We start from the raw sequence: 23,619 nt of genomic DNA on the forward strand, positions 1-23,619 counted from the left end.
GTTCGGTCTGAAGGGGATGGAGGAGGGAGGACCAGGGAGGGGGGTTTTGGATCGGAGAGACGGGGGCCGGGGGGCAGGCAAGGGCAGGTCCAATTCAACACAGAACAAGCTCCGGGCTGCGGAGCAAGCAAGATTGTGGAGATGGAGGAAAAGGAAACTAGGGGAGGCCTTTCCTATGAAGGGGGAACTTCCGTCTATCTATCGGTATTGAAGGGGAAATCTCCGTCTAACAGGCCGATGACGATGGCCACTTGAACTTCCCGACAGCCCTGGGATCTAAGATACCAGGACGCGCGTGTGGACTACGAATACTAGACGAGACTGATAAACCTTTCCCCCCGGGGCTCCTTGTTCTGTGTCCCTCCCTAATCGCAGTGAAGGGTAAGGTAGCAACGGCGAGGAGGATCTGCAACAAGTCCAAAGTTCAGATTACCTGATGTTCTGTGAGATCTGCGCGGCGATCACCAGGTACGTGGGTGGTAGCGTATTAGACTTATTCTCTGCATGCACCGTCTTCTTTTACGAGTTCTTGTCGTCCCTTGAGGAGAAGCGTGCCAAGTAAGCTCCGGTGTGATCGTCGTCTCTTTTTCGCTCTTGCACCGTTGCGTGTAAATTGGCTGCGCGGGAGATCGCACACCTTGCCCTTACACCATTAAAAGGGAAAGTGTATCTTACGTGGGTTTGGAGCACGTCACCCTCACATTCTGCGCTCTTTCTATGGTGGTTCTTTTTCTTCCTGATGGCTTTCCCTGGCAGAATCTTGTCCTGGTACAGTTCAAACGAAATGTGCTCACCCATTTTCTTTCTATCCCATTTATCCGGGTGAGGAACGGCATGAAGATGACCACGCGGTTGCGATACCTGGGGCGTCGGAAAACATTGAGGCTCGTCGTTTCTTTCCGAACCGGTCGGGAGGGCCTTGTTTGAGTTGTCTTGCGGGGGCACTTGTTTCCAGTGGCCCGAACGGGACGGTTGAAGTGCCCGAAGACATAGCCCAGGCTAGTGGAAGCTGCCGTCGGCCGCAGGCCGCAGACAGCGACAGCCGTTGAGAAGACAGGCAGGTTGAGAAGAAAAGAGAGAAAAAGGAATGCCCGTTGCGTTTGTGTCAGGCGCGCGCATAGATTGTGGAACTAGTGTGAAGGAAAGGCTCCGGAGTCATGATGTCGTCCATCGCAGCTGGGGTGACGAGACTGAAAGAAGCGGGGGTCATCCCTTGTGAGACACGGGACACGTTCGAGAAGCAGGGGTTGGCATGCGAGGAGGAGAGGCTTTCGGAAGTTTTTTGTTTGGCGGGCCTGCGGGATGGGTATGGGGCAGGCGGTTTGACGGGCGTGGCAAGCGTGGCACCTTTCCAACACGACTCGGGTCACGGGTAGACGGAATGGAGGCGTGCTTTAAGTTGATCATGGCCACTGTTCCATTCCAAGAGTCAGCCGGATCGCTCGCTTTGTGTGTGTGGCTTGCAGTGGGCGATGGGATGGTTTAAAGCCTCGATGGTGGGTTTGAAACGGTGGTGCAAGCCCTGTGAGGCCTTGAATTGCCGAAATGGGAGAGAGTGTTTGAATGGTTTGGACTGGTCTAGTGTGTCCATCCGGTGTCATTGGAAATGGGCCGAAGGTGGAGGGGGGAAGCAGGCAAGCCTTTTGCGTTCGTTCCCGTGATTTAGTGTGTTTGTTGACGAGATGAGAGGAGAACGGCAAGTTTTGGCCAAGCTATTGGATGCTTGGTGATCACCCACAGCGACGATAACTTGCAGCCTGATGTCGCACACACATGCGAGGGACAATAAGCCTTCTCTTGGTGTGACCGCCGAGGCCTGCCCTCGTGTGCGGCTGGACGTGTTCCATGGCTTGGATAAGCTTAAGTGGCTAGTGTATTAGCAGGCCGTCGTTTTGGTGGTAAAATGAGCAGGAAGTTGAGGGCCGCCTCTTGGGAAGCCTGGGAAGGGGCAGGGGAAGTGTGGCGACGGGGTCAGTGCTTTTGGTTCTTGGTTGCAGAAGCGTTCCCTTCGTGTTGCGGGCCTTGGGATTGGGACGGCGAAACCAAGGGAAACGCGCGAAGAGTTTTCGATATTGGCATTGGGCGTTGGCGCCTGCACATGGCTAATTCCGGGGTCTTGTTGCGCGAGGGTTGGAATCGTGACACTTTTTGAATGAAAGAGCAGATTGTTTCCTGCTCATCTCGTTGAGTCAGACATCGTCTTTGACAAGATTCGACCCTTTGAGTCAGGCTGGATTGTTTCCTGCGTCTCCCACCCATGGCATGCTTTGGATGGCCATGCGGTCGTGGGCCAGTGCATCGCATCTTCTGTCAAGATCGCGAGGCGTCGATTAGGTCGATTAGCATGTTCAAGATGGCTGCCTCACCACGGCCGGCTCTGCAGATCATGGGCCCTAGACAGGCGGAACGTGACACCCTGGGCGACAGTTGAAGGGCACGATGCGTTGCTCTCAACCGGAATTTGCAGCTGGTGCATTCGGCAACGTCAGAAGATAGTCGACGCCAGTGGAAATGAGATCTGCTCTTCCGTGTCGCAGACAGCCAGGTAGGAGGCACTTTGGCGTCGCCCTGCGCCGGGGGTTTGGTTGGACGCCAGCGCTAAGCCCATCAACGGCAGCCGGAGGCCGTGAGTACATACATGTTGTGTGAGTGATTGTCTGGTCTAGGTGGTCTGGGATGGACGGGAACAAGAGGCCGGTAGAGGACGCGGTGGAGGAAAGGTTGCCCATGAAGCGCGGTTGAGGACTGGAAAGAGACGTTACCGAGAGAACGTTCCTGCAGATGAGATGCGTGAGGGAACGTACCTTTGCGGGTCTCAGAAAGAACGGGGCATATCTACCTAAGCAGGGGTTCTTAAAGCAGCATCGGCCAATCAGACGGGTCGAGAGATGCCAATGACAGGAGGGGCCTGGGCGAGGGCGGACCGGGGTTTCTGACGTGGGAGACGTATCACAATGGTTTCGGTCAACGGCCCGTTCGTGACCCGGGTTGGTCTCTTGCTCTTGGCTGGGGGTCACGATGCAACAAAGTTGGTTCGGCTACATTGCCAAACAGTGGCGAGCACTCCCCCAAGGCCTCTCTCTCCAGGTGTCCTTCCTGCAAGTTCCCCCGGCCTGGTCCCTCCTGGACACTTCTGGGGCATGCAAGCCTGCAGGCGACGATGGACCCTTGCCTGCAAAATAAAGGTCGTCGGGAAAAAAGAAGCGCAAAAACAAGCTCGGCAGGGGTCGTATCTACGAGTACACCTGTCCAAGCATCTGAAAGGTTAGTGTAGTACTTTGTGGGTTAGAATAAATGGGATTACTAGGGGGTTAACTTGATATAATAAGTATTTCTAAAATAGCTATATTTACTATAAAATGAATATATCTATATAAGTTACTTATTTCTAATACTTCTACTAAGTAATCTTTTAATATCTTAATTTTTTAGTAAGGGACTATCTTATTACCTCTTTTAATATATTTTTAAAGCTTTTAAACTATTAAGTAAACTAAAGTAATAAGGAAGTTATAAGGAATAATATTTTATATTACTTAGAGGGTAGTATATAGTTCTAAGAGTTTAAAGCTTTTAATATTATAGTTAAGCTTAACTTAATATTTTATTTAAGCTTATATATTCTTACTAAATAAAAAATTAAGTAATCTAAGTAGCTATTTTAAGAATTTAATATTATTCTAAAGTAGCTAAGCTTTTATAGTTTTTATAGTATAAATAGGAGTATTATCTTATTAAAAAATTATACTTAAATAAGTATATATAAAGTCTTTTATTAGTAGTAAAATATAGTATTAATATTTCTTAGTGTTAATATTATTATACTTTTTCTCTTAGAAATAACTTAAGTTTTTTTTAATATTATAGATTAATCTTTAGAATATCTAATTATAAAGTTTCTAATAAATAAGAACTTAAGTTTTTAGATCTTTAGTATTATAGATTATAATTTATTACTTCTATATAAAGCTATTAATAGCTTATATCTTATTAGTAAAAGTAATAAGACCTACTTTTTAGTTTTTAGGGTTAAGCTAATAGTTAAGGTATTTTTAACTAAAGAGAACTTATTAATACTTATTAGTAATAATATATTTAATCTTCTAAATCTATTTTAACTTTCTATAGCTTATTTTTTTTAATATAGTATTAATAATATAATTATTATAAAGTTTAAAGCTAAGGATTAGCTATTATAGGTTAGTTTAAAGTATTAATTAGTAATATTTATCTTTAAGGTAGTAGTAGATCTTATTATAGAAAGTATTAAGTATATATTACTAAGTTATACTAATATAGTAGTAAAGTATAAAGTTAAGAAAGTATGCTTTTTATATTTAATATATAGTAAAACTAATCTTTTTAGTAATTATAATATAGTTATAGCTTATATTAATTTATAATATATATATATATATAGGTAGTTATTATAAGAAAGCTTTTTACTATATAATAGTTTATTATAATAATAAAAACTTAATATAGTATATATACTTTAGTAATATACTTAGAGGTAAAAAAAGCGCTCTACTAATAGTAAGGTATAAATTAATATATTATATATACTATAAAGAGGGCTATTACTACTATATATAGTAGTAATACTTTTAAGAATAGGTAGTATATTATTAATAAAGTTATTAATATCTATTAAGAGAATAAAGTAGCTTTACTAAGAAAGGTTTAAGGGGATCTATTAAAGTGTTAGTTAATAAGGGTATATTAGGGTTATTAAAGATAGAGGTACTTACTACTAGATTTTATAATAAAAATAGGAAAAGTAACCTTAAAGTTAAATAGATTAAATAGTAAAACTAACCTTGGAATAAACCCTACTTTACTCCTACCCCCCCCCTTACTTTGTACCCGCGCTAACCTTTCAGATGCTTGGACAGGTGTAGAAACGGGCTTCATCCCAATAGAGGCCTCTCATTTTCTCACACAACAACGTCCTCAGCGACCGCCCTCCCCTGTCGCTATCCCATCTTTTTCCACCCCTGATTCCATCTTGCTCGCTTTGCCCCTCTCTTTTCCACCTATTTCGTGCTTCTGATTGGTGCCTTGTCCGAGCGACCTTCTGCTGATTCGTCGAGCTTGTTTGAACCGCAGCGGAAACGAAACAGGCACACACAGCCAAAAGGCCTGCTTACTTACTCCATCGCACCTACGACCCTCCCCTCCTGCCTCCCACTGTCCGGATTCACTGCGAATTCCGTGCTTGGCGTCGCCCGCCTGGCTCTCGGAAGAAGGAAGGGAAGGGGGAGGAGGCAGTAAGAGGCTTGCTGCCATCTGAACTTTCAACCTTGAATCTCTCACCATGCACCCCCCTTGACGACATTGGCCAGGGGCCTAGTCTGCCTCCCACTTCCACTCTCACTCCTACTCTCACTCCCACTCCCACTCCCACTCCCACGCCTCTCCTCTTCAGTGCTTCACTGTCTCGTCCGCTAGATCCCCCCTTCCCCTACACGCGCACATACTCCCATACCCCAGGCAAACACTACACTACACGCTTGCCCAGTACGGATACCAAGACCAAAGCCCGCCTCAGTTGCCCAGCGGCAACTCATCACCACCCAGGAGCAGCCTCCTGCTTCCTGCAAGGTACCATGTACCCCGTCAACCGTACCCCTGTCCAGTCCCACGTCTGAAGCTTCGCGGTCGAGCGTATCTTGCTACCCGCATAGTGGGCTCCCGTGTGAACCGACGACGGAAAGAAAGCTAGCCGCAGACAGTCCCCAGCAAGGACCCAAGTCGATCCGACCCCCTCCCGAGTGCCTGATGGCGAGAATGGGCCATGCGCCGCCTGCGAGATACGCCATGGGTGATGGGGGTGGCCATCCATCGATGAGCTCGTGAACTTTCTTTAACTACTTTGTTTCCCTCGTTTGCTTCTCCTACCCCTCTCTTCTTTTCCTCCTCATCCCGTTCACTGTGTGTCTTCTTCCAATCTCCAAAAGCGCTGGTCTGCTTTCCTGGGTCCACCGGTTTTGCTTACACCCTCCTTTCCCTTCGAGACCTCTTACTACGAACTGTCACTCCCTCGGACGACATTTAATTATTCTTGTAATCTTTCTCTTCTCTGACATCAACAACAATCGACCGTCCCAGGTGGCACCGATCGACATACTTTTACTACCGCTCGATATCACTGTCCCCGGAGAACAGGCCGACCGAAAGGAAACTTAGGAAGGAAAAGTAAAGCTGCAAGAACCACACCACACATAATCAACATGCCTTCAATGAAGACCGCCCTCGTCGCCGCCCTGGCCGCCGTGGCCACCGCCGTGCCCCTCGGCCCCAAGTTGAACAAGGACCAGATGAAGATCTACGACTTGGCCAAGAGACAACAGGCCGGTGCCGGCGCTGCTGGATTGACGGATATCGACATTCTGCAATTGTGAGTAGAGATTTGGTGGATGCCGGGACATGCAAGCGCGGAACAATGGGACATGACAACTAACACTGGTTTCACAGCGCTCTTACCTTGGAATGGCTCGAGGGCACTTTCTACCAGCAAGGCTTCCAGAAGTTCCCCGCACAGGACTTCATGGCTCTGGGTCTCTCGATGGAGCAGGTTAACGACCTTCAACAAGTCGGCGCTACCGAACTGTCGCACGTCTCTCTCCTGCAGTCTGCGATTGCCCAGGCCGGCACTCAGCCCGTCCAGCCCTGCCAGTACAACTTTGGCTTCACCGATGCCGCCGGCATGGTCAAGACCGCCGCCGTCCTCGAGAACGTCGGTGTCTCTGCCTACCTGGGAGCCGCTCCCCTCGTCAAGGACAAGGCTATCCTCGGTACCGCCGGCTCTATCCTCACCATCGAGGCTCGCCACCAGACCTTCATCCGCGCCGCCTCCAAGCAGATCGCCATCCCCCAGGCCTTCGATGCTCCCCTTGGCGTTCGTGCTGTCTTCTCCCTGGCCGCGCCCTTCATCACCTCCTGCCCTCAGGGTTCCAACTTGGCTCTCCAGCCCTTCCCCAAGTTGACGATGACCGCCCCTGCTCAGCCCAGCGCGGTTGCCATCGGCGCCCCCATCATGCTCCAGGCCGACAGCGCCACCCAGGCCAAGGCTTGCGCCTTCACCACTGGTGGCCTTCAGCCCGGTGGCACCACCTTCAGCCCCTTCACTCCTCAGCAAGGTTGCGTCGTTCCTCAGGGTCTCAGCGGCATCACCTACGTCTCCCTCACGAACCAGTCCCCGATGAGCGGCGTGCTCAGCGATGACATCACCGTGGCTGGTCCTATGGTGCTTACCATCTCGTAAGCGCGTTCCGTAAGTTGGGGTCTGGTCTTGTGGCCCAGTAGGTGGGCTCGAAAAGGACGTGACGGGTGCGTGTTGATTAATCCCGAAGGTCACGAAGAAAAAAGCAAAGAAAGGGGAGGAAAGAGCGCATGATACGTTCGCTTTACGACACGAAATTTGGGGTTAGTCAAGCAGAAGCAGCCAGTTTTCGATCAATGTCGACCTCCATTTCTTTTTCTTTCTGACTCTTCACTCTCTCAAACTCCTCCCCTATCCGACCGACAAAAACATTTTTTTCACTTCTCTGGCTAGATAGATAGCCTGTATATATGATGTCATATTATATATATTCCCGACGGGGTTTCAGGAGTCGAGTCGAAGACTTTTTTATGTATTGTTTAACTGGTAACCCATTTTCTTACTTCTCTTCTCTCATCAAACGTTTCTTGTCACCTTTTCTTAGTCTGCATCATGCCTGAGAGCATGCGAATCGATGGGGAGGAAATGAGTGGGTTGGGGCCTGAAAAATCGTGCTGGAAAGCGAGGAGTATGATACCACCAAAGACAGAGAAACACAACCATTTCTTCTTGCTTCTCTTGACCCGCTGAAATAAAGCACGATTTTGAAAAGTCACCATGTTCCTCACATATAGCTACTATCCTCACCCTGACAAGCAATTGAGAGAAGGGAGGAAGAGTTTGAGTACCGGGGGAGCAAAACACGACTTGAGAAGCCTGCTCAAATTGGAAAAAAAAATAGCTATCTTTACTGTTGCACACGAAAATCTTCTTCTAGCAAGCTGGTGCGATGTTATTTTGGTGCGGTGAGATTGTAAGTTCCTTGACAGCTGTGACGACTTGGCGTCCATGGCGATCAAACACGACGTAAAGATAGAGTCGAGAAGTAAAGATAGAGAACGTGGGGGTTCTGGGTCTGGGGTGAAAGGGATGGGAGGGTAGCAGCAGCGCGGCTCTCCGAGTTCTGAGCTCGGTGCAAATTCGGTGGTCGAGCAGGTCGGGGGGTGCCTTTGCTGGGTCCATGCTTCTGGGGCGTTGTGGTTTCGGGAGGCTCTTTGGCCGGGTGATTAATGCTGACTTGGCGTGCCCGAAGTCTTTTGTCAGAACGTGTCCCGTCATCTGTCGTGGGGCTCGGGTCGGCTGGGTAGTGAATGTTCCGGGCCAGGGGATATGGGCGGGTTTTGAGGACGCAGCCGACGCCCCAATCCATGGTTCGTCATTCTTTGACGGCCGGCTTTATTCTGGTCCCGGAGATGCTGGTGGTTAGGGGCGGCATGTAAGCGACGGCTTGGTGTGCGATGCCTCGGAGACATCTGTCGGGACAGGACGCCGATAGATCGATCAGTCGGAGGCTCGACGCCTTGGCATGAAGCCGGATGTAGAGAGGTTATCGATCCGAGATACGGATACGCTGACACGCATGTCAGTTGAAGGCTTGGTAAATTCAGTGTCAGAGATCAAAAGTCCGGTCTAAGCTGATCGCATTGCATCCCTTTACGGTCGTATCCGCAGTTTCAATGGCATGATAAATTGCATCTTCCTCCGTACAACACGAGCCATGATCGTTCAAGACTTTGCGAAGCTTTCCGGCTTTTCTTTAGAATATATCCCAGTACCACTCATCCCTCAACACCCAGGCGCACACAAATACAAAATATCACACTGAGCGTGGACTATGGACGCCAGCGCCATCCACAGGGGGGCAATTTAATCACTTCCTTCTGCCGTTTGAACGTTTGGCCATTCGTGGCACAATCTGTTATCTGCAGCGATCAACTATAAATATTCACTGTCAATACAATCAGTCAGTCGTCCGCGGCTCTAGGCCGCTACAGGTCTCGTGGCGCTGGCACTATATCATATCACTATCTCGTTATCCTATGTGCTTATGTTAGTGATACCTATCGTCTAAGACGCTTCTAACATCTTGTAACACCCCAACCTACTGCTCGAGGACTATTCCGCGGGTTTAGAGCTATCCCGCCAGTCCCCTCAATTAAAACACCACAAAAAAGATCACAAAGGGCAAAAAGCTGGACGAACAGGGAATCGAACCCTGGACCACTCACATGCTAAGCGAGTATTATACCACTAAACCATTCGCCCAGTGGGATGATTTCGCCCGGACTTGAACCGGAGACCTTCAGTGAACCAGGCGAGATTCGAACCTCGAACTGTTAGACTGACGTGATAACCAACTACACCACGAAACCATGTTATTTGATGACTCATCTCGAGCGGAAGGGATATGTGAACGTCTGGTGTGTGTGTGTGGGGTGACGGGTGAGGGCATCGTGAAGCGAGAGCGCCGGTTGTGGGGTCGGAGTGGAGACGTGGAGTGAAAGCTGCATGGCGTTTACTTTGGTCCAAGGCGGTCATTCCCTCGACCCTCCCGCTCACGAGAGAAATCAGGCTGGCGTAATTTCGTGAAACGCGGAAGTCTGTGTCGGCGGTTGTCTTCCAAGAATCCGATCAACGCCGTCGTGGCGTTGTCAAAGTTGAGAATATCATGTATTCTTCTCTTCCAATTTGTTAGCGCCAAAGTGCCGGAGTGGGGCCATTCGGGGCCGGAAGGCCGTCCGGTGGTCGCTGCCCGGGGTAGCTTCGGGGAAATATGCCTGGTTTCCTGCAGCGACCCTTCCGAATGCTGCGTTTTTGGCATTCAATTCGTGGAGTGCCACCACGTTTGTCAGTCCACTAAATCCCGTGGTTGACAGATAATGCGGGCACCCGGCCTTCTCGCCGGCCGCGGCACTGCAGCAGGAGTGCGACCTACCTCAACGGATCAGTTCTCCGCACATGAATTACCTCGTCACACATCGGCCGTGATTCGAACCAACAATATCTCCGTCCACTTCATCGACATGGGTCGCACCAACTGCATGTAAACCAACCTACCTTCCAAACCGAGGTCCAATGTCCGACCACTGTCATCAATTATTAAGACGGCAATCTGCTCTGAGGTGTATAGCTTTGCGGGCGGAAGCGTGTGATACATGACGACATGCATTTCATGCAAGTGTATCTCGGCGTCTCGCGACAGATTCCGGACTCTTTCGAATCTCCCGCTTGTGATGTGCGACATAACGGGAGAGAAGAAGTCTAACGGGCGCCGGCAGCCATCCGATCTTTCGCTCAATCTAATTGCATCTGCCGTGACCCCGAACCCCGCGACTGGTGAGGGGCTAGCGCGGGGATGTGTGTTGGCGGTTCGGCCGGTCGTGTGGTGACGTCTGCGGGGTCGAGGTTTGCCGGAGAGGGCTGGAGTAAAATGGAGACAACACTTGGGACGGAACAGTCCCCCGGCTTGTCGTGGGAGCAAACAAGTACCGTTGCATCAACGGATCATGGCCGGCATGCTCTCCCCGGCAATTCGCCCTCCATTGCGGGGTCGAGTTGCTGTTCCTCATGTTGTCTTCTCTTTGAAGACTTATCTTTCTGACAGGTTCGCCCCATCATGCGTGTTAGTTTAAACCTACATCAACTAGATCCTCAACGAGACGCCTTCCGCTAGTTGAGATGAGTCGTCCATTTCAAAAGGTATGCCCCCGTTAGCTTCTGCTCCAGTAATTCTCTAAAGCTATTCAGGTCGTGATCGTGGGGGCCGGGCCTTCGGGCTTGCTCCTGGCGCTGCTACTTTCAAAGAAGGGAATCCCCGTTCAGATCCTCGAAGCTCATGATCATCTCGACCAGCAACCACGAGCCGCCCACTACGGCCCAGCCGCCATCCCGGACTTAAAGCGCGCGGGCATCTTGGACGAGGTCCGACGTCGGGGGCCGACGGTGAGCACGTTCGTCTGGCGGCGTCTCGAGGACCACAGTGTCATCGCCGGCTTCGATGCGGGCGTTCTTTCCGACATAAACGGCGACGACCTCCGCACAGCGTGTCTTGTTCTTCAGGATCTGGACCAGTTGATGCTGGACGAGTTCTTGGGGAAACACAACGGAACCATCAGCTGGGAGCATCGTGTGGTCGGCTTGGGCCAAGATGACGAACGAGCCTGGGTGGATGTTGAAACACCACAGGGGAAGAAGAAAATCGAAGCAGACTACATCGTCGGGTGCGACGGAGCCAATAGCGCAGTTCGAAAGGGGCTTTTTGGGGAGGAGTACCCCGGCTGGACGTGGGATGCTCAGATCGTAGCGACGAACACGTACTACCCCTTCGAGAAGAAGTTCGGCTGGGACGATGCCAACTTCATCATCCACCCGGAACACTTCTTCATGGCGGCGAAGATCACGAATGACGGGATGTACCGCGTGACGTACGGCGAGGAGTCCAACCTCTCGCACGAAGAGCTCAGAGCACGCCAGGAGAAGAAGTTCAAGGTCATGCTGCCTGGACGCCCTGACCCGGGAGAGTACAAGGTCGTCAACTTCGCCCCTTACCGCATGCACCAGCGGTGCGCGCCGAAGTTCCGGGTGGGCAGATTCATGCTGGCTGCCGACGCCGCGCATCTGTGCAACCCCTGGGGCGGGCTCGGAATCACCGGCGGATTTGTGGATGTTGGCGGGTTGTACGACTGTCTTGCGGGCATCTGGGATGGGGTAGCGGATGAAAGCATTCTGGATTTATACAGCGAGAAGAGGATTGAGAAGTGGAAGACGATCATTGATCCGATTTCGCAGGAGAACTTCAGAAGGGTGTCCGATAAGGACCCCGGTACTAGGGTAGAGAGAGATGGGTTCATGCAAATGTGTCAGCGAGCTGCGAAAGATGAGAACCACATGCGGGAGTTGATGCTGGGGAGCTTGGCTGTGAGATATGATTTCACGCAGCATTACAAGAAGGTAGACGGCTAAGGGGCGAATCGTGCTTGATCGAGCTGAATTCGGTGTAGAGCAGCGCCTGGACCGGTGAGGGCCAATTCAATTCACCCATGACATCGTATTGATTTTGAGCCATGAGATCACCAACAAGATCCCCTTACAAGGAATCCTTGGTTATCCACATCGCCGGATGAGTGTCTGCCAGACCTTTGCATGGTTTCCATGTAAGAAGCATGCGGAAGAGCTTGAATGAAAGAGCAGGAGGTAAACATTCCGCTCAGTGCCGTTTGTGGGAAGAAAGGCTTACCCAGACCTGAGAATCGAAAGTATGTAGCGACTTGCTCACTGGAGATGGTCATGAAAAAGGATATTTGGAGTATAGGCTGGGTGAAAATCAGTCCAAAGCCTTGGCTTAGGACAGCTTGACCCAGAGATCTACGAATATGAGAGACCAGAAATCCAGCAAAGCGCTGGGTCCTTACATTCGAGTGTTTGAGCAACTGCTCTTCAGTACAGGGGAAAATGGTATGACAAATGAATCTGAAGTGAGTTGAATGAGAGACGTAAGTGCACTTGGGCTCGGCGGCCCTCGAACGACATTTCTCATACACTTCACAGAATTGACGAGAAAGTTGTATAATTGTGTGGCGACAAAACCGTATTGTACCCGCGGCTTTTCTGTCAACGGCCATGCCGCGGTTGTCGAAACTTGCATTTCTTTATCCTGGCATGGGAACAGAGAACCCGGGGTTTCCAGACTCATGCTCTACCTCATGATTCGACAGAACCACCCATGGTGTTGGCCTGGGACCGCCACTGGTTTGATACGCTCTTCTGCACTCCTGCGGCGCATGCGTAGTATCGTTCTGGCGCAGCAGGCTCTGCCTTGATTCATAATTCTTCGTGGAGCTTGCAACATTCCGTCCGATGAGTTATGCAATGAATGAGTGTCGAGATGTCTCCCATACGACTGCTGAAGACAATGAATTATGAATGAATATTGAAAGGAAGATCGAGAATTGTGAAGTGGTTCTGAGTCTAAATTAAGGTGTAGTGGAGCCTCGAGAAGACCCGCCGATTATCCACATCTTAGAGAATGATCCAATGAGGGCTCTGCTCCCGGCGGCTAATCCTAACGGCCCCAGCATCTTCTGTTGACGAAGCTCTCCCATTGAATCAACTTCTTCTCACTCACATCTGCCCCCAAATTGTCACAATGCAATGCGACGTCCAATGAGCCAAGCCAGGAAGCTGAATTGAAGATCGCATGTTCGTGTCTGAGATTGACAACTGAATTGCTGAAGAAGATCGTGGCGATGCATTCTGCAGACGGCGCAGTTGTTGTTGGTCCGGTCCCCACCCGGGCCGCCCCCTCGATCATCGTCTGCGGGCGCTTAGCCAACACCTCTCATTCCTCGACGCCCCTACCAGCGGCCCCACGTCAATGCTGGACCAATGCAGGAACCCTAGATCAAGTAACCTTATGTTGGCGCGAGGTGCTATTCGGCTACGGAAATGGCTTAGTCGAGAGGAGAAATCATGCGAACTCACAGGTAGCCGCGCTGAAGGTCGTTGTTGGACCTCTGAAATATGCTGTTGGAACCAGGTTCAACCTCCTGGTTCGTTTCGACGTCCCAAGTATCCGGGTTCGCCTACGCCCTCCTTAAGGAGGCCAATCTCCCAAGTCCAGGCTCTCCCTCACTTTGGTCCATTCATCCCCTCTCGTCTCCTTTTGTCTCTTTTCCTATGTCAGTCGTGGCTGGCTCCCACGGTTCTCTACACAAGTGAGAAGTTTCATAGGACTTTCAGCCACTATCGAGCCCTTGGTTCTCATTCTCTCTTCGGAGCGTTTGAATTTCGATACCCAGCGTTTGTCTGCTTCGAGCCAATGGGCGTCAAGTCTCCCGAAGTCCGTGAGACTCAATTCTTCGGGAGTCAAGATGGGTCTCACGAAGAGAAGAAGAGTTTAAGAGACTCGATTCCTTGGCTCAGGTCGAAAGATAAGCAATGTAGCCTTGACAAAGGTCTGGCACCTACGGCAACAGGGAACATGTTCCAACGCTGGCTAACACGAATGCTTCCCACAGGACATAAGCACGGATGGAAACCATTGACCGTCAGTGCTGCGGTACTTTTCTCCTTTGCTTTCGTATCATTCATCTTGGCCGTCATTATCGAAGTGTACGCGCAACAGAGCAAGCGTTATGGAGGTCTTGCGTTGTCTCCCTCAATCGATGCCATGCCTTACTACGTCAAGTTCAGCTATCTCTTCCTGCCCACGATAGTTGCCGTCATATACAGTTTGTTATGGAGTTGGATCGACCTTGATGTGAAGAGAATACAACCGTGGCTGGAAATGTCACGACCCGAGGGTGCCAAGGCAACGCATTCGATTTTCCTTGATTATCCGTACGAATTTGTCGCGTTCGCTCCCTTGAGAGCATTCAGAAGACGGTGAGTACCACACTCGAAGCTTCACTGGGCGTCTCTAACAGCATAAAGCCACTGGGCCACATTCTACAGCGGTACCGTGATGATTCTGATTTTCTGGCTGATCACTCCGCTTCAGAGTGCCATCCTGGGAACTGGGACCATCAATGTCCGAGAGGAGGTTGCTGTCTCCAGCTCACAAGCACTTGTACCAAGCTCCGACCAGATTTATTCCATGGACCAATCTATACTCAACGAAGGGTACGCCATTACTTGGTTGAGACAGCCACTTCCGGCCTTCACAACTGCCGACTACACACTCCTGCCATTTCATGTGGACAGCGACACTACCCGAGCTGCTTCAACAAATTGGACGGGATCTACAGTTAAGTACTGGACGGAGATCGAATGTTGGCCGGCAGAGATGTTCCCTGGGGTGCCGTACTGGTCTTTCGTGGATGGTCGCGGCTGCAATGCCACCGAGGTGCTTCCGTATGGTGCCACCCCTGTCGCCGACAAGCCATACAAGATTCAATACTATGGCTACCATGCCAGTGATTATGCTGACTATTGGCTGTCGATACCTTGCTATAAGATCGCAGTTCACAAATTCTTGGCTACCTGGGCTTACTACGAAGAAGGACCAGTTTCATCGCAGGATATCAGGGGATCTTTTTGCGAGGCGAGTTATTTCAAACAGGAAGTTAACGCCACTGTTTCCGCTGCAACCAACGAGCCCATCGAGGGCAGCATCGTACCGACAGGCCCCAGAGAAGAGCTCAAGCCAGCTGAGTTCAACTCTTCTGCGTTCGAATATCTTCTCGGCGCCGGTGTCTCGCCGGTTGAGATGACGGTCACGCGAGACTATGCATTCAATCACTTGCTTGAGCAGGACGATCAGACCAAACAATATGGTCTATGGGGCCCCTCTAACCCTATGACGGGATTCGCCGTAGGCTCGGCGGTCAACTCGCAAAACCTCACGACACTTCATGATTTCAAGAACGAGACTTTCCTGGGCCACGCTTTCAACACAACGCATAAGCTGCTTTTCTCACTTGCGTTCCGCCGAATGCTAAACGCCTCAGGCGAGACAACCACTATCGGAACAGTTGAGTATGAGCAACAAGGAATCATCGTCAGTCGACTCTATTCAGCCATTGTGGAAGGGTTCTTGTTCTTGGTGGGAACTTTCTCGATGCTCTTGTGGTGGCACGGCAAAAGAGCGCCTAGTCAGTTGGCGATTGATCCGGCGTCGATGGGGTCATTGATCAGCATTTGTCAGAACAGCTCTGTCATGTTGGATAAGTTCACCGGCAAGGGGTGTTTCCCAGACGAAAAGCTTCAAGAATCGTTCGAGGATATGAGATTTTACTTGCTATGCGGGTGCCAGACCCCGTCCAGACAAACCGTCATCAAAGTCGTCGATGCCCGGACCGACTTCGTGGAAAGCCAGCGCATCAGCCTACCGCCCCCCGATCCCGCGTTCTCTATGGGACATTACTCGCCATTCAAACCTTTAGCACTGCGGAGAGAGATTGGATCGGTTGTGACTTTGGCCATGGTCGGAGCAGTCGTTGCAATTGTGTACCTCAAAATGGAGGAGCAGCGCATTGGAGGTAATGGTTGCAGGAGATATCGTCTTCGAATGTTGCTGATAAGCGCGCAGGTCTCATCCGGCCGACAACGAACTTCGAAGTTCTCCAGATCCTCGAGAACTATATCCCGACCGTGTTCGCGACCTTGCTGGAGCCTTTCTGGGTGCTGGTCAACCGATTGCTCTGCATCCTACAACCGTTCAAGGATCTGTGGTCTGGTCAACGGCCCGCGAAGGGGTCAATAAACGCCAGGTATACGTCTGTTCCGCCTCAATTCGTACTTTGGCGCGCTGCAAGATCTGGCCACCTCGTTCTGGTGGCGATCTGCATGCTGGCCCTTCTGTCGAATCTACTGGCCGTTGGCCTCGGTGGTCTCTTCAATGAGCGATCCATCGTCGTCGACAATGCCTGCGAGTTCCAGCAAACGTTGAAGCCGACGTTCAACAATGACACTGTCTGGGGATACGACGCCCAGTTCACTTTCTCCGGAGGCCCGATTCGGTACGAAACGCCGATGTATGTAACCATGAACAATGTTTCCCAGGGAACACCACTGCCGCCTTGGATTGGCAACGACTACTATTTCCAGCCTTTCTCGATGGCTTCAAAAGAACAAGGCGGAAGCAAAGAGTTCACAGCTCAAACGAGGGGGTTTGGAGTTCGGCCTTCTTGCTCTAAGCTCGACACGTTAAAGAGCACAGGTTCGGGCCCTGTTGTGAATCACACTTACATGCGCAACGGTCAGCCCGTTTCTGGTTGCCCTACATCTTTCGAATTCCGGGACCTGAATCGTACCGGAAAAGGACATCCCACTGATCCATTGGGGCCTTCTACTGCCGAAGTAATCGCCAAGTTCTCGGGTGAGTTTGGAAACGCACCTTGTGATGTGCCACTCATCCTTGGCTGGTCACGAAGCCCGAACATTAAGTTGTCGAACAGGACGGAAATGGAAACATGGTCCGTCATCTGTGAGCCAATCTTCACCACCAGCATGTTCAACGTCACGGTCGATACCGAAGGATATATTCTGAAAGCTGTCCAAATATCCGAGTCGTCGTCTACTCTTGACGATCCGTTGACGACGAATAACACCGACACCATATCGACGTATCTGAACAGAATCATTAATTATTCAAGCACCGATTGGCACAACGACAGCTTCACGTATGATTGGATGAACTATCTTATCAAAATCCAACCCGACGGTCCCGACGTCCTCGACCCGCTTTCGACCCCGAACACGACGGCCCTGATTCCCCCGATCGAACGGATTTACCGCCAGCTCTACGCCTTGATGCTTGGTCTCAACACTCAGTGGTTCAACAACTATACCGAGCCCGTAACGATGCCCGGCAAATGTCGCAGGACAGAAGTTAGAATCTTCATGGACAGGACCGCCTTCGCCATCAGCCTCTTCGTCCTGGGCCTCAACATCATCGTTGCGATCGCCCTGTACGGATGCAACATCAAGCACTTCTTACCGCGAGTGCCCACGACCATCGGATCAACCCTCGCTTACGTGGCTCCGAGCCGCGTGGTGCGCGAGTATGAAGGCCCGGCCAGTCTAAGCGACGCGACTTTCAGCTTCGGACGATATGTCGGCGACGACGGCCGAGCTCATGTGGGCATAGAGATGGATCCGTACGTTGTGCCGGTGAAACTATCTGCGCTGAGGAAAGGCGACACGGAACCGAGGACGGGATTGATGAGACGGGTGCTGGGGCGTAGGAAAGGAAAACGGGGTGACACTTGGTTGTGAAGGAGTGGGCGAGACGAACGAGACCGACAGCGACCGCGACCGCGACACCGACACCGACGAAAACCCGACGAGTGCAACGATGATTGATGAATTTACGAAATCACGATAATTCAACCTTTTGAGCTTTGGGATATTGGAGACGAATTTTGGAGGTTTGGCTACTGTATGGGATTCAGCCGCAGATGGTGGATGATATTGGGAGCGTCTCGGTTCGAACTGTCACCGGCATATAGCATGCAACGTGCTGTTCGCCCGAGTCATTGGACTCGATAGAAACACAGAACAAAACATGAATACACTTTGTCTAGTGCATTTCTACTTGTACATGTTTCCGCTGTCGCGTCGATCTTGTCCATGCGCATCGATTCGTCTGAAGTTCCATGTGTCAGCCTTTCAGCTCGACAAGGAGCGGCTCACAATTCATTTCACACCCTCTCAACGTCGGTCCGCTGCTTGTTGTGCCCACAAGGTTTAAGTTATGTCAAGCTCCTTGCAATATTCCAAACCCCACGAGGTCCCCCGTTAGCTTCAAGGTCGGCCCTGTCTGCCTGAACTGAGGTTTGTCGGAGTGGCCACATCAGTTTATCGGACTCTGAGCTGTTAATGGCCAGAACGAAACGCTTTGACTTCAAGGAGCTTTGAACTTGGTGTGCAGGATGAGTGAGCTTTGCACGCCTTTCTCGACCGTTTGAAGTCTTGCGACGGCTCTGTTTGAGGTCACATGTGTTAGATACAAGTGGAACGATGAAGTTGATGTAGTAAGTGTATTTGCTACGAATGATCTCATGCTACTTTTCCATGATAGCTAATGCAGACATCTAGCCTTTTGTGACCATGCCAATGAAAGAAAAAGGAAATTGTACAAGGTATATACAGAAATTGTAAATGTTCAGAAGAAATCAAACGCCGCGAATCTTTGTGCCGTAACCTGTATGTATGATCATGAAGATAGGTATCCAATGTGCCCCGAGGTATCATATCCCGTAAATGCTAAACCGTTCATAAAAAGGAGTGTTCGCCATCGACCAGCTTAGGCGTGAGAACGGAAGCGGAGGGCACGCTTGCGACCGTTTCGGGTCACAACCATGTTGATAGAAGAGCCCATACCAGCAGTGCAAGAGGTGCCCGAAGCCAACTGCTGAACGGCAGACCAGGCACCGCTGGCGCAGCGCTGGTAAGAAGTGCCGCCAATGCAGTTCCAGGCTCCCTCGTCAGTGCAAGCGGCACCGACAGTCTGCGCGCCAGCACCGGTCTCAGTACCGTTGCCAGAGCCAGAGCCGGAGCCGGTGCCAGAAGAAGGAGCGGCGCTGGGCGCAGCGGTGGCAGCGGGAGCCTTGGAAACGGAGGCAGTGGCAGAGGCAGTGGGGGTAGAGCCGGAGCCGTTGGGAACGGTGATGAAGACGCCGCCGGGAATGGAGGCGGAAGGCTTGGAGGAAGCAGCGGGCTTGGAAGAAGCGGCGGGCTGGGAAACAGCGGGAGCAGAGGTGGGAGCAGTAGTGGGCTGAGCACCACCTCCGTTGCCGGCTCCAGCAGTGCTGGTGGGTTGGGAGCCACCGCTGCCACCAGTACCAGCAGCGCCGCCGCAGGTAGCAGTGACCAAGGCGCTGGCGAAGGTGTCAACGGCCTTTCCGGGGTTGGGGAAGGCGACGTTGGTGCTGTCCTGAATCTTGCATTCGTTGATGTTGGCGACGAACATGTCAGGCAGAGCCTCGTAGGCGCTCTGAGAGCCAGCAGAACCAGTGATGGTGACAGGGCCGCAGTTCATGTACATCTCACGGTTGCCAATCTTGTTGAACCAAGTCCACGCAATGGTACCGTTGCCGGCAGGCATGTCCTCGGGGATCGTAAAGTCGTACTTGTCCTGGTTCTCCTGGTTGGCGTTGTCACCAAGGTTGCCATCGGCGTTCTTGGCAGGGCAGCCTCCCTCAATGGACTTGATAACCTTCCAGACGGAGTTCTTGTCGGGCTTAGCGTCGTAGGTGATGGAGACCTGGCAAGAGCCACCGCCGTGGACGGCAGAGCCGATGAAAGCGAGCTGACCACCGGCACCCTGGGCGTAGACGTTGGAAGCACCCTCAGCATCATAGACACCGGTACGCTGCTTGCAGGGGAAGTCGGAACCGCTGGCATCGAGAGGGCTGTTGTTGAGGCTGGAAGCTCCGTAGGGCGCAGGGGAGCTCATCTTCATGTGGGCGCTGGCAAGGGTGGCCAGGCCGAAAGCGACGATAGCTTGAGCGTACATGGTGAGTGTTGTTGTTAAGTGATGAGAATCTAAACGTTCCAGACGGTAGGGTCTCAGTGTGGGTTGTCGTTGTGACTGTAAGTTGTTTGGTGGTCGATCAAAGTCGTTGGTTCTCTTGACACTTTATAAGACAAGTTAGCTTAGACTCGAACTCGTCTCATCGATCCAGCATGTTCTCGATGACAGCGCATTTGTTCCTCAGCAGGCCCGACTCGAAGTGACTGGTCACAACCGCAACAAGCTCAGTGTGACGATGCTCCCGAACAATGACATTGTGAGTCGCACAGTGACGGGCCGCTTTGTCTAACAAAGGCAGAGAAGCAAGCCAAGTGGCCCAGGTCCCGTGCCGTCCCTTTGATGCTGTGATGCTGCAGAATTCCGTATACTTACAGTATCTTCTCGCTTTGTCTGCTGGAAGCTTGGACGTTGCGGATTGTTTGAAAAGTTTGGAGTGAAAGTTGAGAATCGGAAAGGTCGATGGGTCTCGAAGTTTCGTATCGTTGTCTTTGGGTTCCGTGAAGGATGGTAATGCACCAGGCGAGTTGGGTTGGCTGATAGAAAGTTGAAAAGTACTAAGGACTAGCCTTGTTGAATGATAGAAGAGAGAAGGTAAGATGTCGAAACGACAAGCCTTTCCAAAGCCCACAGAAGGAATGCGAGAAGATGTGTTTGTCCAAGAGGATGGGGAACAAAAAAAGGGTGTTTCGAGGTAGGACGAGGTCCGGGTCTTATAATACAAGAAGGGCGAGCTGAAAAGATACGATGGGGATGTAGAAAGTAGTGAGTGAGCAGGCCCACGGGCAGAGTATGCCGAGCTTAGAGAAGGACTAGAGATGAAAGTGGAAACGAGAGGCAAAAAGCAACTTAGCACGGCTGCAAAGAACGGCGGTTATCCCAGAACGATTGGAGAAGGATAGACTGAAGGTCGGACCGGAGGATGGAGAGCTGGACTAGATCGGTCCACTTGGGACGGGAGAGACATGGCGTTCTTTTAGACAGGCGTTGAGCAGGTCGACCAGTCAAGCCCAGTCGTGGAGCGCAGTCCAAGGGGATTCGAGGCATGGTGGATCGCCCGAGGGGGACAGGGGCCAGGCGTTGAAGAAGGAGAGGCATGGGCTTGAGGCTGTGATAGGCGGGAGAGGAGCCCCTCGGCCTGTTTCGACATGGCACGAAAGACCGGACTAAACATTCTTGTGAGCAGGCAGGGGTGGGTAAGGATGATCGGGGCATCTGGCAGTTGTGTGCGTGTGTGGTTGTGGGTGTTCGAGGATGAGGTACATACGGCAGGCAGTACACTGCGTAGTAAGAACAGGCTCCACGGCACGTACTGCGTAAGGTACGGCTTAAGGTGTAAGGTAAAGGCTGCTAGGACCATGCCATGTTCCTGGATGGGACTTTGGAGGGACGGGGACCTTGCAGCAAGGCGCATCGTGCGTGTTTTTCTCGCGGTGGATGCCCCTGACTAGGCATGTTAGGCTCGTTTAAGGAGGAGCCAAGGACAGCCAAAGGCGGGGGAGAGGGAGGGAGCATCTGTGGACCGACGATGAAGTGGTTTTGATGGTATAGGGAGGGATTGGAGAGGAGTTTTTCGAGCTGTCGTTGACGGGGCGGATGAATGGCTGGGAGGATGTGGGAAGAGAGACAAGTGACACCGAGAAGAAGCACTAAGGACTAGTCGCTACCAGGGAGGAGACGAGGTCCGGGACAAGACGACAGGGGGGCAGGGAACCAGGGAGGAGGAAGCAGCCACCAAGGGTGCGGTGTGGGAGCCTGGGTGCGAGGAAAGGGACGTACTCCTACCACTCCCGCTCGAGGACTGGCTGCCATTCGCTGCTCGGGCCACGCTAACGGAGGCACCAAAAAAGCACGTTCCTTGCCCCGCTAACGCTACACACAGTACGTACCTCGAAGCTGTATCCGTAGGGAACACTAGCCACGCACTTGCAGCCGGTACGTACCTCATCGTGCAGCGTCAGATCAGGAAAGGGGCACGGGAAGATGGAGGATGTGTGCAACCATGTGTTTCCTTCCAGAGCACTGCTACACTCTGCCTTTGGCCCTGACTAGAGGGAATGGCGGCAGGAAGCGCGTGAGCTGCAGCTTTCAAGACAGGAGAAGCACCAAAAGGGCGGAGGCTACTGCAAGGCACCATCTGCGAAGTGAGCACAGCATGCAGCAGTGAGTCGCAACACCTGAGATAGAAACAAACGGTCAGCCATTGCATCCATCCATCTACCATCCATCTACCATGCACCAGTTCATACGTCCAAATAGCCGCCAAGAGTGAGATCAGCAGCGACAGCGATGCCCCCCGAATCGTTCTGGTTGCCTGCTAAATCCAGACAAGGCTCAGTCATTTCATCCTTACTTTTACCTACCTACCACAAAGTACTGCATAGAATTTCCCCATGTTGGTGTGCGCAATACGCATACCACCCTATCTGACCGTCCGAGTATAGAATAGAATAGGCGATATACAAGCGCACCGGCACCCACGGATATTACGCGAATTTGCCTCGCCTAGCTGAATGGAGACTTACTTTTTTTTCTGGCAGACAGAAGACAGATGCGATGCTGACTGACAGATCAAGATCACCCGTACGTATGCACTGACTGGATCCAAAGTCAGAACACGCCATGCGAGGTCAGTAGAGCGCGAAAGGCGAAAGCCTCATCGGTATTTGCGGCCCAGCCCATTCCAGACCAAGTCCTATTTTGGCACAGGCGGCCTCCAATCAGGGCAGATCGAACCTTGGATTTGGAGACTGGAGGTGGCCAGTTATCGCGGCCCTCGCCCAAGGCCGCGGTGGCGGCCACTCAGATCCCTCTCATACCCTCGCAAAAAGATACGTCACGCTGCGGCGCAACATCGCCTCACCACATTGGCCCAAAAATGTCTTTTCGGACGACGCTCCTCGTGAGTCCTGCTGTCTCTGGCTCTCATCCTCCGCGAGACCCCCGGCCGACCGCTGAAGGCAGGGGCTAGTCGTAGTCATTCCTTACGTAGACTAACATGCAAAGGGGGCAAGGGGGCGGAATAAGACCGGGAACAACTGGGGCACTGGACTGTGATGGTGTCGCCGCCGCTGTCGCGCTGTGAGCCTCTCCCGTCCACCCAGCCCAATGAGCATGGGGGGATGAGTTGAAGAGAGAAGAAAATGGTCAGGGATCGGACTGGTGGGTGGAAAGAGGGTCGATGATGTGCAGGGGTATTTTTTTCGACAGTCCCAAAGTCCCACGGCTTTCGGCAAGGCCAGCATCCTGAGAGCAGGGGTCGGAGAGAGCGTAAGAAAGGGGCAGTCAGTTCGCGATGCGTGGTTCGTCCATTTGATCGGGCTTCCAGGCTCCTTGGAATTCCTTTTCCCACAGGCCGGGCGGCACTTGCGACTACCAGGTGGTCCAAGACAATTTTTTTTCTGGGCCATCACATCAGTCCACCGTTTGATCCATTGTGATGTCTTGACTAAGAAGGGCGAATAAGAAACAAAAAATGGGCGGAAAGGCAGACAATGCAGCCGAAAGCGAGACATGCAACGGGCATGTCGAGCCGGTGAGA

General features: G+C 51.6%; 4 protein-coding genes across 4 annotated transcripts; 3 read left to right on the forward strand and 1 right to left on the reverse strand.

Moving 5' to 3' along the window:
- Positions 1–6,233: 6,233 nt before the first annotated feature.
- rds1-2 (Protein rds1) lies at positions 6,234–7,267 on the forward strand (the record flags this gene model as incomplete). The annotated part of the gene is made up of 2 exons (XM_036637115.1): positions 6,234–6,400; positions 6,478–7,267. The coding sequence occupies 2 exons, from the start codon at positions 6,234–6,236 to the stop codon at positions 7,265–7,267; spliced, it is 957 nt and encodes a 318-aa protein (XP_036498873.1).
- Positions 7,268–10,783: 3,516 nt separating this feature from the next.
- On the forward strand, positions 10,784–12,067 carry terC-2 (FAD-dependent monooxygenase terC; the record flags this gene model as incomplete). Its single annotated transcript, XM_036637116.1, has 2 exons — positions 10,784–10,804; positions 10,853–12,067. The coding sequence occupies 2 exons, from the start codon at positions 10,784–10,786 to the stop codon at positions 12,065–12,067; spliced, it is 1,236 nt and encodes a 411-aa protein (XP_036498872.1).
- A 1,907-nt stretch (positions 12,068–13,974) lies between these two features.
- CGCS363_v005268 (uncharacterized protein) lies at positions 13,975–17,821 on the forward strand (the record flags this gene model as incomplete). The annotated part of the gene is made up of 4 exons (XM_036637117.1): positions 13,975–13,978; positions 14,122–14,488; positions 14,537–16,083; positions 16,134–17,821. The coding sequence occupies 4 exons, from the start codon at positions 13,975–13,977 to the stop codon at positions 17,819–17,821; spliced, it is 3,606 nt and encodes a 1,201-aa protein (XP_036498878.1).
- Positions 17,822–18,851: 1,030 nt separating this feature from the next.
- Positions 18,852–20,063, reverse strand: CGCS363_v005269 (uncharacterized protein; the record flags this gene model as incomplete). The annotated part of the gene is made up of 1 exon (XM_036637118.1): positions 18,852–20,063. The coding sequence occupies one exon, from the start codon at positions 20,061–20,063 to the stop codon at positions 18,852–18,854; it is 1,212 nt and encodes a 403-aa protein (XP_036498877.1).
- Between the last annotated feature and the right edge of the window lie 3,556 nt (positions 20,064–23,619).

Source organism: Colletotrichum siamense, assembly GCF_013390195.1.
Source record: "Colletotrichum siamense strain Cg363 chromosome Unknown KSG_Cg363_contig03, whole genome shotgun sequence".
NCBI classification, from domain to species: domain Eukaryota; kingdom Fungi; phylum Ascomycota; class Sordariomycetes; order Glomerellales; family Glomerellaceae; genus Colletotrichum; species Colletotrichum siamense.